The sequence below is a fragment of the Crotalus tigris genome, unplaced genomic scaffold (genome assembly GCF_016545835.1).
Source record: "Crotalus tigris isolate CLP2741 ecotype Arizona unplaced genomic scaffold, ASM1654583v1 scf7180000024281.4978605, whole genome shotgun sequence".
NCBI lineage: Eukaryota > Metazoa > Chordata > Lepidosauria > Squamata > Viperidae > Crotalus > Crotalus tigris.
In genome coordinates, this window is record NW_024100453.1 from 809,150 (window position 1) to 825,621 (window position 16,472).

General features: G+C 41.1%; 1 protein-coding gene across 2 annotated transcripts; it reads left to right on the forward strand.

Moving 5' to 3' along the window:
• The first annotated feature begins 5,449 nt into the window (after nt 1-5,449).
• Nucleotides 5,450-12,823, forward strand: LOC120299160. 2 transcript variants are annotated; one of them, XM_039323667.1, is made up of 3 exons: nt 5,450-8,238; nt 9,525-9,613; nt 12,717-12,823. In XM_039323667.1, the coding sequence occupies exon 1, from the start codon at nt 5,909-5,911 to the stop codon at nt 6,842-6,844; it is 936 nt and encodes a 311-aa protein (XP_039179601.1). In that variant the 5' UTR covers nt 5,450-5,908; the 3' UTR covers nt 6,845-8,238; nt 9,525-9,613; nt 12,717-12,823. The 2 variants fall into 2 exon arrangements, with proteins under 2 accessions (XP_039179601.1, XP_039179600.1); XM_039323666.1 differs by lacking the exon at nt 12,717-12,823 and having other exon boundaries at nt 9,525-12,253.
• The last annotated feature ends 3,649 nt before the right edge of the window (nt 12,824-16,472 follow it).

Genomic DNA, 16,472 nt, shown 5'->3' on the forward strand with positions numbered 1-16,472 from the left:
ACAAAATGGCTGTTCTTTTCATAAAAATGTTAAATTATTTTTATTATCAGCATCCATACTAAGAACTGGAATTTAGCCCAGGGGCATTTTTTTAAAAAAGGGGGGTGGGTTGAGGGGCAGTAAAGGAAATCATAGAGCAGCTGAACATTTATTTGGGGGAAATGATTGGAAAAATTAGTGAATTCCATTCATCACAGCTTCCTACAGAGGTTTGTGCAACAAGCACATTAGTAAACCACTAAGTTTATTTACACTTCAAGAAAACCAAAGGTACCAGACCTAACTCATTGGAAATAATTGAAAACCAGGAAAAGACAATAAATGGACTGTGTGAAAGTAGCCACCCAAGGATTACTTTTATTTAAAATTTATTTAAAATTTTATTCATTGAAAATGATCTGGAATGAGGACTGAAAAGAGGGGTAGTCGTGTTTGTGAATGACACCAAACTGGTCAGAACAGTAAACTCAAAAAAGATTGGGGAATGTTTGAAAGTGAGTAAATGTATTTCAAAATGGCAAATGAAATTAATTATAAGCAAGTATAGTGATGCATATTAAACATCTGATTTGGTAGCAAGAGTGGACCAGAAATGAAATACATAGTTCTATAAAAATATCAGAATGCACCACACCTTAAGAAAATATTATAAAGCTTGAAAATGTGCAAAAAGGCAGTCAAAATTATAACTGTACAAGAGCAACTCCCATACAAAGATTACAGTAACAGGAGCTTTTTAGCTTGGAATGAGGGTAAAGGATGAAATGATAGAGGTTATTAAGGGATATTAATTTCCCTCCCTAAATTATGGAATTTGCTGTCAGGAGTTGTGGCTATTGTAGCTAATTTGGATGATTCTAAAAGGAGACCAAATAATTGCCTAGACATCAGCCTATAAAAATTTACAGTCTCTTTACTTTAGAAATTGTTTACTATCTCCTAAGCGGCTTAAAATGAGTTGGTGGGAAGTAATAGTAAAAGGGGACAATCTCCCTCTAGTTCAGAGAATGTGACACACAGTGCTTCGGTAGATAATCTTTGTTCTAACAGGCTCTTCACACGGAATTTGAATAGTTCTCTTTCACAAAAGCGTAAGAGTTGGAAAGCAACATTTAGACCAGTGTTTCTCAACCTGAGCAACTTTAATGCATCTGGACTTCAACTCCCAGAATTCTGTAGCCAGCAAATGCAACACACTGCTCAGTTTAGGAATTTAGTTTGAAACATCTGTGGCTGTCAAGCCTCTGCTTGAACATACCTGGCAAAAGGAAACATACTGCCTGTCTTAATAATTGGTTCCATTGCCAAACTCTTCCTTAGTTTATTCTACCATTTAATGAGTGTTGTGCGATAATATTTCAGTTTGAAGTATTATCATATTCCACTCAGTATTTAGGTCTCAAGCCTGAACATGCTGAGTTCCTTTATTCTTCCTAGTGATTATCTTCTAGATCCTCAATCTCTTTGTTGCTTTTCTCTGAACCTGTTCCAGTTTTTCTAAATAGCATGGTACCCAGAACTGAAAACAAACTCAAGGTAAAATCTCACTAATGAAGAATAAAGTGGAATTACTTTTTCCACTGATTTACAACATACAATTCCAAAACTGCATTTGCTTTTTTTACACTCTCATCACACTGTTGAGCCACATTCAGTTTATATCATCTACTATTGTATGATCTTTTTCATAAGCCTCATTGCTAAGCTAGCTACATCTCATTCTATATCTGTATGTTTCATGTTTGTTTCTTAAGTAATTTTGTACTTGGCTTGCTTAAATTTCATTCCATTATTTTCTCCAAGCTATCAAGATGATTTTGAATTTTATTTCAGTCTCCTAAGGAATTAGCTATCCTTCACATTTTTGTCTTTTTAATTTTGGTAATCATTCCCTCCAATTATTCATTCAATTAACATAAGTAATACAAGCAGTGAAAAGTACAAGGGCAAGAATTTTGTGGTACCTTGCTCAGTACATCACAATTACCTCACTCTTGATGTAGAACCATTGATAAGTACTTTGATTCTTTGAGAAGGTTATATATCTACTTAACTGCTATATCACCCTGCCAACTCTTAATAATCAAAACAGTATATTATAGTATTTGCCATGCTTTCAGGAATTGTGAGAGTTGAAAGTCAAATATTTATAAGTCAATCAATGAGAAATATGGTTTTCTCCAGCATGCAGATGTAGCATCCACCGGTGGGTTATTTCAGCCTTCCTGCTCAGAGATTAAGTTCAAAGTTCAGCCACGCCTCCTTGGGGCGGTCCTTGCCCAGTTTTAACTTAGTCTTTGCTCAGAGCAGTCGCAATTTTAGTAGCTCCTCTAATAGACTAGAGTTAATTGTATTTATTTAATTTGGTTAGTTTCTTTAATTTTATTCAATCGCTTTGCACATAGTTGATATTTTTTTATTTCTAGATTATTACTGTTAGGTTAGTATTGAAGGTTAGCTAGGCAGAGCTTTTAGCCAGCAGAGGCTCGTGGGCCTCTGGGGCCGATCGCTGCGACTCCGTCGGAACCACGAAGAGCGCTGAACAGCTGTTCAGCGCTGCAAAAGGAGCCCGAATTCAGCGCTTGGGAGCGGATTGCTCTCAAGTTGTTCCCAGACAAGCATGGCTCGGCTGGGAGGCCTCGTTCCTCGTGGCCACTAGGCTCCAACAGGTGCTTGCCTGGATCCGGATCGCAGCGAAGGCTGCGCTACAAACGCAAGTCTAAATTTGCCTTATAGATCAAAAAGGGGAAGGAGCTAAGTTTGCAGAGTTCCCCTGGATTGTGGTTTTCCAGTGATTAGGACATTGGGGAAGTTCTTCCTGGAGCATCGCCATTTTGCAAGCCACGAGGCTTGTGGCCGCCATTTTGAATTTCACTTGGGCATGGTCGCCATTGTAGGCCTCATCTCAGGCCTGTATTCTACTACAGCCTACTGTGCTAGGCTCCCAAGGGGGGAAATTTTACGGTATCTTCTTGGATTACCTTATCACTTACATTATTATTATTGTCAAAGGAGAGGTGGAAACAGAATATATATATATTTCACAATCTGTTTTAAGTAAGGGACTATTTGTGTTACCTGTTCCTATAGCTCGCAGGCGCTGTTGTCAGCAGGGCCTAACCAGGCAGTTTTAGTGGACTGTCTGGCTGTTTGCCATTGCTGTTGTTCAGAGCGTGGGAATTTCCCTCTCTGACAACCAGATCTGCGTATTATATTTCCCCCATTCCTGGATATCTCCTACTCGGAATATCTAGAGAGCGATGGCAGACAGTGAAACTCCTCAGACATCGCAGGGTTCTGGAGTTCCCCCCATACAACCAAAGTGCAGATCTTCTGAAATGAACGTGGGGGGAAAGAAGAAGGCTAAAACCAAGCATTTAACCACCAAGGAACCCTCCAAAACTGCTGAGAGGCCTCGAGGAGACATCAGGCACTAGAAAAGGAATTCTTCAGAATGCAAAGGCTCAGGTCCAATGAGGCTGAAGTGGTTCTCCATTTCACTGGACCGGTCCCCATTTGAGCCTCCAGGTGTGCCTTCTTATGATGCCCCCAGGGCTTGGTCTCCTCAAGGGGAAACTGAACAGGTTAGTCCCGATTCCTATCCTTCTCATCCTTCTCACCTTCCTCCTCCTCCTCCACCTCCTTCTGTTCCTTCTGTTTCCATCACACAACAAGTTCCAGAGACTTCACATTCTCACACAGTGGTTGGTCCTCGTTCCACAGATCAGGTCATGTGGGCTGAACAGTTTCAGAGTTACATGCATCAGGCATTCAACCAATTTATGGCTTCTTCTATGAGTCAAGCTTTTCCCCAGGCATCAGCGCCTCCGCCTGTACCTGTTTCACAGATGGGGCGTGTTCAGATACCTGGTTCTGGCGCACCTGAAGTGTCATCTCAATTAGGAGAAGGTGAATCGGTGGACCTGGAATCGGTGGATATTTCATGTCAGAGAATGAAGAGGCAGCTCCGGACCCGACTCCTACAACGGGTCTCTTTGATCCATCCCTGTTCAGATCTTTACTTTTGAAAGCCTGCACCATGGCCAAATTGGCCACGGAGCAGGAACCCGAACCATCCACCTCCGCTACACAGGAGTCCAATCCCTTATTTGCGGAAAAGGTAGTAGAGGATAAACAAATTCCTTGTCCTGCCATATTTCACACTACTGTGGAAAAGCAGTGGGCCTCATTGGCCACTTTGCCTTCTCCCAACAGCACAGATAAGAAACTCTTTAATGTCTCTTTCTCCTTTGACTCTCTTCTAGAGGTGGACACTCCGCTCACCTGTTTTCCACATCCACAATCCCTGGAGACATGGCAGAGAATCTGAAGGCAGAGGATAAAAGGTTTGAATTTTTCTTTCGCAGAGCTCACCAAGCCTCGGCATGGGCAATTAAGGCAGCAACGTCTTAGTCCTTCACAAGGACATCTATCATGTGGCTTCGTGAGCTACAAGCTCTAATCCCCCCTGACCAGGTGCGTACTCATCAGAGGCTAGGGAAACTGGTTGCGGCGTCGGAATACATGGCTGACTCTTCATTACAGTCTGCCAAGTTTCCCGCTAGGTCCATTGCGGCCACGGTTTCTGCACGCAGACTCCTGTGGCTCAAACACTGAAAGACAGACCTGAAGTCAAAGTGGCGCCTCTCAATGGACACTTATAGTGGGAAGCAGCTATTTGGTCCGGTTCTTGAACCATTCCTGATAGAAGGGAAGGATAAGCGAAAGGTTCTGGCGCACCCTCTAAGAAGGTGGATAGAAGGCCTCAGCAGGAATTTTGCAGACAGGCCTTTCATGCCAGGGGTTCTTGGGAGGGCAGGCAGCCCTTTCGGAATGGGCAAACCTGGGATTGGTCCAAAGGTTCTCGCTCCTTCTCCCCCAGGCAGGACCGGCAACAGGACTGCCAAGGTTCCAGAAATAAGACCCAGTTCCAGTCCAAACATCCCTTTCGAGGTGCTGGGGGGCACCCCTTCAGGAAATCCAAGTGACGCCAGGGCGGACCCTCCCATAGGGGGTCACTCAGCGCTGTTCAGCAACACTTGGGAGGTCACCACAAACGACACCTGGGTGCGGGAGACCATAAGATACGGTCTCGCCTTAGAGTTCCTCTCCATCCCGTCAGACATTCCATTCAGTGCCCCACCTCAAGAAATGCTCAAAAGGCCGAGCTAGTGTCCAAAGCCATTTCCCATCTTGTTGACATAGAGGCCATAGAACCGGTTCCACGGGAGCAGATAGGAAAGGGGTACTACTCCATCCTATTCGTTGTTCCCAAGGCCTTGGGAGGTTGGAGGGCGATTCTGGATCTAAAAGGGCTGAATTACTTCCTTGCCTACAGTAGATTCAAAATGCAGTCCCTCAAATCAATCCTGGCCAGCATCAGGAAAGGGGATTTCCTCTCCTCCATAGACTTGACCGAAGCGTATTTCCACATTCCCATCCTCCCACAACACTGCAAGTTCCTCCACTTTTGTTATGTGCACCGGCATTACCAGTACAGGGCACTACCCTTCAGCCTTTCTTCGGCTCCTCGGGTATTTACCAAAATATTGGCAGTGATAGCAGCCCATCTCAGATTGGTGCCGGTGCATGTACAATGTTACCTGGATGATATAATAATTCTATCCAGATCCTTCCATTCCGCCCAATCAGACCTACAGACCACGATAGAGACACTGCAGGAACACGGATTCTCGATAAATTTCAAAAAGAGTCACATAGTTCCTTCCACTTGAATCCTTCACCTAGGGACTATAATAGATTCCGTCCTGTGCAAGGTTTATCTCTCTCAGGAACGCAAGGACAGCATCAGGTCGCTTGTCCACAGGATCCGGAAAGAGAAGGTAGTCTTCCTTGTCCAGTTGTCTCAGATGCTGGGCAAGATGGTGTCCTTCCTGGGCATTGTTCCATGGGCCAGACTGCACTCCAGGGACCTCCAGTGGTTCCTCCTACCCTTCCAGAGACAGAACATGAGTGTCTCAACAAGGAAGGTGAGAGTGCCACACCACATCCTGTCGTCCCTCCTGTGGTGGACGTCGTCGGCATTGAACAGGGGGTCCCTATTCAAGGAACCTCCCAGACTCAAGCTGACCACGGACGCCAGCCTATTCGGCTGGGGGGCACATCTCCCAACTCACATGACACAAGGTCGATGGTCATAGTCAGATCTCTCACACAATATAAATTGGCTAGAGTTGAGAGCAATACACCTAGCCCTCCGTCACTTTTCCGAACTTGTGGCGGGGAAACATGTCCTGATAATGACGGACAACGTAGCAGCCAAGGCACATGTAAACAGACAGGGAGGGACCCGGTCATGGTCCCTTATGCAGGAGGCACTGGATCTGGGGCTGTGGGCAGAGTCCATCCTGGAGTCCATCTATGTGGAGAACATATCAGAAGAGGCGAATCAGCAAGCCAATTCACTGAGCAGAGCGACAGTCGATCACTCAGAGTGGAGACTGGACCTGGTTCTGTTCCTGGAAATTTCGAGGCAGTTCGGACAACTGCAGGTGGATTTGTTTGCTTTGGAGGCAAATTCCCATCTCCCAAGGTACTTCACCAGGTTCTGGTCGCCGGGGGCGGAGGGAACGGATGCCCTCCACAGCAGGTGGCCAAAGGAACTGCTTTACGCCTTTCCTCCACTTCCACTCATTCAGGCTACCATCCGCAAGCTCCTTCTGGAACAGGCAGAAGTAATCTTGGTGGTTCCACACTGGCCAAGATGGCGATGGTTTGCAGACCTCATGGACTTGTCGCTGTCTCCTCCGTGGAGGATTCCGCCGAGCCGCATAGCACTCAGTCGGGAATCTCCAACATCCAGATCCCCAGTGGCTTCAACTAGCCACTTGGCACGTGAGTGGGAGAGTTTAGTCAGACAGTCATATTCATCTGAGATCATATCCATGATACAAGCCTCAAGGAGACGCTCCACTAATAGGATTTATGACGCCACGTGGAGGAATTTTTGCCAATGGTATATCACCAAGAATCTTAGACCTTTAAGGGTGTCTATTCCCGACATCTTAGAATACCTTTTGGAAGGGTTGAATAAGGGTCTTTCGCATAGTACTATACGCAGGCAAATTGCGGCCCTGTCAACAGTCCTCATGTGCGACAACCTCCATTCTCTGTCTCAACACCCAGCAGTTGCCGCTTTCCTAAAGGGCGCAATTAACACTAGACCTCCCACGGTGCACCGATATCCTTCATGGGATTTACCAAAGGTGTTACAAGCTCTCTCGATGTCACCGTTCGAGCCCTTAGGGTCTTGTTCACTTTATTTCCTCTCTTTGAAGGTTGCCTTTCTGGTAGCCATCACGTCAGCCAGGCGTATCTCAGAACTGGCTGGTCTCTCGATCAGAAGTGATCTGTGTATGTTTCTGGATGACAGAGTGGTCTTTCGATTGGACCCTTTCGTTCCAAAAGTCAATACTTGATTCCATAGGTCTCAAGACTTGGTCCTACCTAATTTTTGCCCAAATCCAACCCATCGTCTGGAAAGACAATGGCATAAATTGGACGTGCAGAGGGCCCTGCGACATTACGTCAAGAGGACTGCTGCCTTTCGCAAATCAGAGGCTCTGTTTGTGTCCTTCCAATCCTCTTCCATGGGAAAGAAGGTTTCTTCCTCTACCATAGGGAGGTGGATTAGGGCATGTATTTCTCACACGTATAGATCTCAATCCCTGCCTATACCGAAACATATCACAGCCCATTCCACACGCAGCGCGGCCACATCAGCCGCCTGGTCTACACAGGCTTCGGTTGAAGAAATTTATAGGGCAGCAACTTGGTCTTCTGCCTCTTCATTTATAAGGCATTACAAGCTCAATAGATTTGCTGCTGCAGAAGCCTCATTTGGCAGAAGGGTATTGCAGCAGGTCGTCTCTTCCCAGGGGACACACGCCTAGACTGTCCCTCCCAGCAGGGACATGGGTGGCTTTGGTATGTCCCACCGGTGGATGCTACATCTGCATGCTGGAGAATGGGTGTTGTCTTACCTGAACGCCTTTTCTCAGCATGTAGATGTAGCATCCACACCCACCCCTTAACAGTCAATCTAGGCAGGTGTGATTGCAGGAGGAACTATTTCGTCTGATTTGCTTCTCCTCGTTAAAACTGGGCAAGGACCGTCCCAAGGAAGCGTGGCTGAACTTTGAACTTAGTCTCTGAGCAGGAAGGCTGAAATAACCCACCGTTGGATTCTACATCTACACGCTGAGAAAAGGCATTCAGGTAAGACAACGCCCATTTTGAAAACAACTATGAGAATTTAAATACATTTTGAATTTATATTTAGGATTATGTTTATACTACAACAACCCCTAAATATTTTTCTCTTCATTTTTTTCAAAGGAATCTTCTATAAGGTTTCTTTACTTTTCAGCTAGAGTTAGGGTTTATTGCCACTGAATCTTTGAGCTGTGTACTAGGAATTGAGTTCAAATATATAGTAGTTTGAAGTGCTTACATTTTTTGTCATAAATAGATAACTTTGTAGTGAAAATCATTCTGAATCTACCAGAGTCAATTTAATGAATTGAAGGATACAGCCTATGGTGATGTGAGATGAGGAAAACAACTTGAGACAATCAAGGAGTGAGATCCAAGGAAAACCAGCCCTAGTAAAAATAGTGAGATGGCATCAGGATTCACGGCTCCTAACCTTTGGCATTTAGGCCTTGAACCGGAGGCTCCTTTACATATCCCAAGGGAAGACCACCATTGCTAGAGAAGGGGTCAGAAGCAAAGAGGTGCATGAATGCTTAGCTTTGTAGGGAACCATGTAACACAGGCAAATCTATTCAAGAGCAACTTGGAACAGAAAATAAGGATTGATCAATGCCAGATGTGCTCAAGTTATGGTTCCTGTATTTAACATCCCATTAAGGCTAGCAATAGTTTTTTTTCTGTAACAAGCATCTTTAGCCATATATTGTATGTTGCTTTTAAATATGTTCCTATTATCTAGCCATGAAGTTTGACTTTAAAAAGTAACATTGTCTCGAGAATTGTTTCCAATCCCAGTCTGCAATTCTCAAAGTGAACATCTCCCTTGTTCCTGCTGCAGCTGTATAAGACAGCTGTGCGATCCTGGGGAAAAGGTTGCTGTATGGAATTGCCAGGAGATGCAACATGAATATTCTTAGAGTCTGAAGCTCTATACAACCCTCATCTGTCTCATACATATTTTATTTTATTGAGTGACAAAAAACTTTTGTATACTGCTTCCCATTAAAACCTGAAGTGAAATATGTTTAAAGTAGGAAATGTCATAAGAAAAATAATTCCCCTCAAAAAATCAGCTTGAGCTTAGTTGTTGCAAAGAGATATTTTCTATTCTTTAAATTGAATCAGATGGCAGAGTGCCAAAGGACACAGCTCAATCAACTTTAATCTGCATTTTTATAACTTAGCCAGATGTTAAGTTTATTTAGTTACCCACATATAGTTCAAGGCAGCCACCTACTTGCAGCAGCAAATCTAAATATATCAGATTATTTTTCACTATCTCTTTTCAGATGAATGGGCACATCGGATAAACAGATGTACTGAATAATTAAATATGCTAGGAGGCCACAGGTTTTATCTTCATACCACATGCATTTGGGTGTGTATTTGTAATTTATGCATACTTGTTTACATCTGCACAGGCACATCTGTGTGAGCAGGAACTCTGCATTTTTTTCCCATATTAATCTGAGTTAGTAATACCAAGAAAAAAAATTCCATCTCTTTATTTGATGAAGTATTTCTTAAAATTCTTAGGAGTCAGATATGTTATAGTTGCATGTACTAACAATGAGATGCATGTGACCATCATGCCTTTCATTCTATAATCATCTTTTCTTACCCTGCAGCCTCCCTGGCTTTCCATTCATTCGTCAACTTTCAAATAAAGATATATTAAAAAAATCCTTGTTGTGAAAGATTGCAGTTCTAAAAATATGGGCAGCTAGAGAGACTTCAGAAAGAGCAAAATATATGTGTCTGTAGGTCTAGGAAGAATAAGTAGTACACCATCTGCAGCACGAGTGTCAAACTCGCCGTGTCACGTCACCTGTTGTGACATATCGTAACTTTTTTCGCATTGCCAGAGCTCGGATGGTCGCGGCCTCCGCATCATGCAACTGGCCCGCGGCCTGGCAGTATGACACCCTGATCTGCAGCATTATAATCCAACAGCATTAGACTCAAAAACCCCAAGAGAAATTGGAAAGAACATTGGTGTACCACAGCTTTTTATTTTCAACCATCAACTAGTGTAAGGATATTTTGTAAAAGAAGATGACAAAAGAAAATAATATGGTTAAAAATTGGCCAGATCAGGCTGGGGACTGTGGTAAAAAATATTCCATAAAGAACTTTCTCATTCATTCCTATAGAAAAGGCAATTGGGCAGCTGCTCAGAAAGTTGTGATCCTCCATTCTAAGCTCTACCTTCCTCTTCCTTCTTAGTATTTCAGTCAGAGCAGAATAAGCATTAAGAATTAAACTGAGAGCCACTTTGGTGTAGTAATTAAAGTGCTGACCTAGAAATCAAGACAGTCTGAGTTTTAGTCTTGCCTTAGGCATGAAAGCAAGCTGAGTGACTTTGGGTCAATCACTCTCTCTGCTCACCTTACCTCACAGGATTGTTATTGTGGGGAAAGTGTTAAGACTGTATGCTAAGAATGAACAATACATTTACTCACTGATCCACTTGACACAGATTTACACTGAGGACATTGGGATATCATTTGGACTGGAGAAGTGTGGCCAGATAGTAGTTAAATACCTTAGTATCCCATAGACACATAGAAACCACAATGAGGAGATAAGATAGCAACATTCAAGTACCAACTAAAGATAAGATATGTCCTGAAGAGCCAGCTCAATGAGAAGAACAAGATATATGCCATTAACATGTATGTCCTGCCAGTCATCAAATACTCTGCTGGAATAGTGAGCTAGCCAAAAAAGGATGTGGAAGTTGCTAATATAAAGGCCCGGAAGCTCATCACGGTGTAGGGAGCTTTCACCCCAGGTCCAATACCCAGAAACTACACCAGCTGGAAATGGGGTGGGCAGGGTCTGGTAAATGTTAAAACCACTGTCCTGAATAAAACTCAGAGTATCTAAGAGTACATAAATAAGATGATACTCAAAAATGAGTTGCTGAGAGAATGCCTGAAGCAGCAGCAGACATGGGAAGGCAAAACCCTGAATGAGAGATACCATTAACAGATAGCCAGTGTCTGGAAAAGGGTGGACTAAACTAAAAGACAGCACTTAGGCACTGATCATAGCAATATAAGAACAAGTACTAAGCACCAAATCCATAGAAACATGGGTCTACCATACTAGAGAGGATCCAAGGTGCAGATTCTGTAGAGAGGTCTCAAAGGCAATCCAGATCATAGTGATAGGGCATAAGATGCAGGGATGAGCGGCATACACTGAACAGCACAGCCAGGTAGCTGGCATTTTGCACAGGAACATCACAGTATGTGTGTCACATTATCCCAAGTCCAGATGGGAGATTCTATAGAAGATAGTGAAGAACAGTGACTACAATCTGTGTGACTTCCAGATCTAGATAGACCAGATAAGCAACCAATCAGACATCGTGATAGTAGACAAGGATCAAAAGACTGCAGTGATGTAGCTGTGCCAAGTGACAGGAACATCAGGTGTATCGGAACCTGAAGAAGTACCAGGGTCTGAAAGAGGAATTAGAGGTTAAGTAGAAAGTAAAGCCAAAGTATACCCAGTGGAGGTAGGAGCACTTGAGGCTATGGCTGTTAACTTGAAGGAGTGGCTCCAACAGATCCCAGGAACAATATTGGAACTCTCTACAGAAGAGTACAGCTAAGATATTGTATAGAACCCCCAAATTGCCCTGCCTCTGGAAGAGTTTACCTGATATTGAGGTAATGGTTGTGAAGGGAATTTTTATTTACACATACACACACACCTTCTCTTTAATCTTACTTTTGATTTCAGTGAAGCAGTGAAGCACCCAGATTGAATCTCAACCCAACCACTGTCCTTAAAAGAGTGCATATACCACTGTAGATGTATTACTTCTGTTATCAGGTTCATTAAAAAATATTATATAAAGAAGCAGAATTATGCATCTGAGTCACTGAGTTGTATGCATACCAGCATGGTGCTTCCAAAAATAGGCTGGATGTGATCAATAGCAACGTGAAGCAAAAAAGAAAAGGCAGACTGATTTACAGGTCTGTTGGATATGATTCCACATCATGTTCAGTGACATATGTAACTTAGATTGGGGAATCACAACAAAACGCACACTCATATTTTGACCAACTGCTTCTATTTAACAGTGTATCTTTTCTTTTCAGTAGTTAAATAAACCAAATAGGCATAATTTTGGCTTACTGTATAGAATGAACTGTTGTGGTTTACAAACTATGGTTTATGAGTACATGTATCATGTAAGCATAATCAATTGTAGTCTATCCAAATATGGATAAACTCTACGTTAGTATGTATGAACTCAGTTATAAGTTATAAGGATTTGGGATTTATCTTTTCTCCATGCAACTTATGGAAATGAACCTTATTTTCAGCAGCAGAATTAGTGAAAAAATCCATAGCAGCAATACTACACAACATACTTGACTTAACCAAGTACACTAAGACTGAAATGCCCAGAATAATGGACTCATCAACTCATCAACCTTTGCCTTACTATCTATTTTTAGTTTGATAGACAAAGATACCTACAAATCAGAGGAACATCCCTGGGATCATCAGTCTCAGACTCATAGCAGAGATTATAATGCAGTATCTAGAAACTATGGAATTCCCATACATACAACCAAAAGCATAGAGCACTATGTAGATGGCAACTTTGTCATAGTATGTTTATCCACCTTTGGATAGTGAGATGGGCAGAATACAAATGTAATACATAAATAAATGTGGCAACTAGAGAAAACACATGAAATGACATCTTCAAATGAATAAAATTCTTGAAGGAAAAAGAAAACAGCACACTATCCTCTCTAATATCCTCATCAGCAGAAGAAATGGCGGCAGATTAGAAACAGAAGATTATTGAAAAACAATGCATAGCAAGCAAATGCTGCAGAACCAAAGTAGCAACTCAATTTTCCACGAGAGGAGCTCTTTTAAGAACATTATTCAGACATGCATGAACAACGCAGCAACCCAGACACAAGAAAAAGGAAACAGTGCCTATGCAACGTCTGCCAACAAAATTGATAGTTAAGCAACTTTATCAAAAAGTTCCTGACCATTCAACACACAATAGTACAACAAATACAAGCTATCAAAAGAATATCACTGCTATGCATCAAAAAATCTCAGAAACAACCAACAAAATATTTTAACCAAACGGCATCACCATAGTACACAAACTAAAGCCCTCCAAAATATCTTAAGTAAACCAAAAGAGCCAGTAGTCCAAGGGGAAAAAAAGTAATCTACACCATACTGTGTAAGGACTGTAACAGCCACAATGTAGGACAGGCAGGCAGGAGACTAGCTGAATACATCCATAAACACTAACTAGCAGTCAAAAGAAACGATAAAAACTTAATCTTACAACACATGGATAGTTTCTACTCGGAAACTGAGTGTTCTACATTGTCCAACTGAGTGTCCTAAATCCAAAAATACTCAGATTTCCTGGAAGCTTGGCATTCAGACAAATCAGTTATCAACTAGAGATGCGTACAGAAGCAACGTTTACACACCATTCAAAAGAGACAATAAAAAAAACTGAAAAGGAAACAAAGACCAGAATACTTCTTTGACTAGCAATCAACACCCAGATAAACAGGGATTAAAACCAGGATTAACACCAGAACAAACAAGAAATAAACAATAGCCAAATAAAGAAATTATCAACTCAGACAACAAGCAATAAATAGTAGCTAATCAAGGAACTACCAAGGACAAAACACTCCCACAAAAACATTCTGACAGGACAGGCTTTTGTATTGCATATAAACAGCAAACCTCACTTCCTTCCATCATTGAAGATGTTGCTTAGTCTAGTAATGAAACATCCGCAAGCAAACAATACAGCTCAGAGAGCACCAAGGATTCCACAGAACTATTAAAAGTGTATCATCCTGTAAATATTATGCTAATTGTTACTAGCAGAAGTATGCCTTTCTCAAAAATAACTACACTGATCTGTTTGTTAGTGGAGGGAATGGACTTCGCTTCAACAGTCTTCTTTCAAAAATTATAAAATTCTCTAGAAGTTGTTGACGGGACCTCGTGGATACAGCTACATCTGACAGAAAAAGCAGAATCACCTTTGCTGTACAGTTTTCATAGGTGGCTTCTGACTGAGCTACAGAGATTCATGTTATGCTTGTTACTGTTCAGATATTTTTCTTTCCTGTAATAGACCATTTAAGAAAATCTGACAGCATCTTTGTAACATATAATGCAGATAGGCACATTCAATTAAACTTTGATATTCTGACCATATTATCCAGCAAGTACTGCAGTAAAAGTTTTTTGATTCAGATGGAAAAGTTTGCCTGCTGAATACAGTAGCTGAAGTTATTTGGCAATTAGTGTTTCCAATGTTTTTTCACAGGGTGTGTCAACCTGGCCCTAGGAATTGACTACATTTGAATTGTGTAAGAATTTAAGATGTTTCCTAAATCTTTTATGTCTTATAGTGGTTAAACAAATGCATCTCCCATGTAATTCACTAGTTACCCTGGGGTCTATCATTGCATAAGAAGAATTTTTGTTCCTTTGCTTTTTCCCACCTAGTACAAGAGTTTATGTATTTATCCCCTCCCCAGAGTCTTATTTCCAGACTAAAACAATCTAAAATGTTGTGGGTTTTTTTCCTATGTAGGAATTAGTCTCATCTCTTATTGAATTATCCCGGGTAGGCTGACTGGCATGATTTCATATCTCTCTATATACATGAATAGGCCTACAGCTGAATCCAGCTGCCTCTTTAAAGAAAAATAAATGCTTACATGCTCCACCAACATCAATAAACAAGTAGAAAGAAAGATCTTCCTTATGAGATAGATGGATAGATTTGTCTGGGCACAGACTGCTAGGTAAGGTAGAACTGGTTCAACAAAACGATTGTATTTGTAGACAAATCCAAAGAGTCACTTATCATGATCATGTGAATTCCAGGCTATACATTCTATAGAACAAAGAGAAAATAGATGTTTCAGTGCAGACTGTAGATGTATATTGATTAAAGATTCTTTTATTCTCCATCTCTCTGTTTCAGTGTAATCAGGAATGCCACAAAAATATGTAGTCTATGAACAAAACTTCAATTATTTCCTGAATCCTGACTATAATCTTTAAATTTGTTTATATCCTACTTTTCCCCCATGGAATTTACAATAGATTACACTGGTTTCTCAGATAGTACTGACTTGAGACTATATCTGGTCAGCTTCAGCTAAGCTGGTAGATCAGGAGCTTTTAAATATATTACTGGCCAGATTCGCAGTAAAAGCTGGAGTTACAGTTCAGCAACACCTGAAGTGTTGCAGATTGCTTCCTTCTACATTAGGTCCTATTGCAAGGCAACAAAATAGATTATTGCTAAAAAAAACACTGCTTATACATAGGACAAAGATATATCAAATTTCTGCAAACATGATCCTTTTTTCCTATATTACTTTTGAATAGGTACAAAGAATCAACACTCATCTCCTTTCCTGTTAATAAAAGAAATTTAAACTTTATGTTAAAAACTATTCATTTAAACAAAGGCAGAAACTTATACTGATATACCCTATACCATCAGATTTCTGAGGCAGTTTAAGACTTCATATATTGTTTCAAATAGTATGAAATGTCCATCTTTTCATGCATCATATAATACTATTAAGACTTTCATAAAAATAAGAAATAATCCTTTTAAAACTTTTAATATATTAGATTTGATGGGCCAAAATGGCATCTATATATACATTATGTTGCTAATACCATATATACAGGTGTTTTCTTTATCTTCACCCCTTTTTTTACAAATATTTTAATGAAATCCTTAGAGTCATCATTGCAAAGGCTAACCAAACTGCTGAAATGGTGTGAATGTAGCTTATCATCACTGTTTATTGGTCAGTCACCAGTTTCCTTCCTTCTTTCCAGACAATGTCGAAAAATGTTCCTAAGTTATCGTGTAACATTTACTTCATGCCAGAATAATCACTACAACAATCTGTCTTAAAAAGATAGCCCATTTTTAACAACCCCCTTAATTAAAAAGCAATAGTTTTCCAATGACATTACTAAACATTTCTCTCATTTTACTGTAAAGATTAGGATTCTGTGAAAATTTGAAATTCAGAAATGACAGAACTTGGAGAGGAAAACAGATGGTCAGATTCTATGCTGCAAGAATGGCTCATGGGATTTTTGTTTTGTTTGTTGTTTCAAAATTACAAAACAAGTTGGAGCTATAGATAATGGAATTCTTTCCCCCAAAA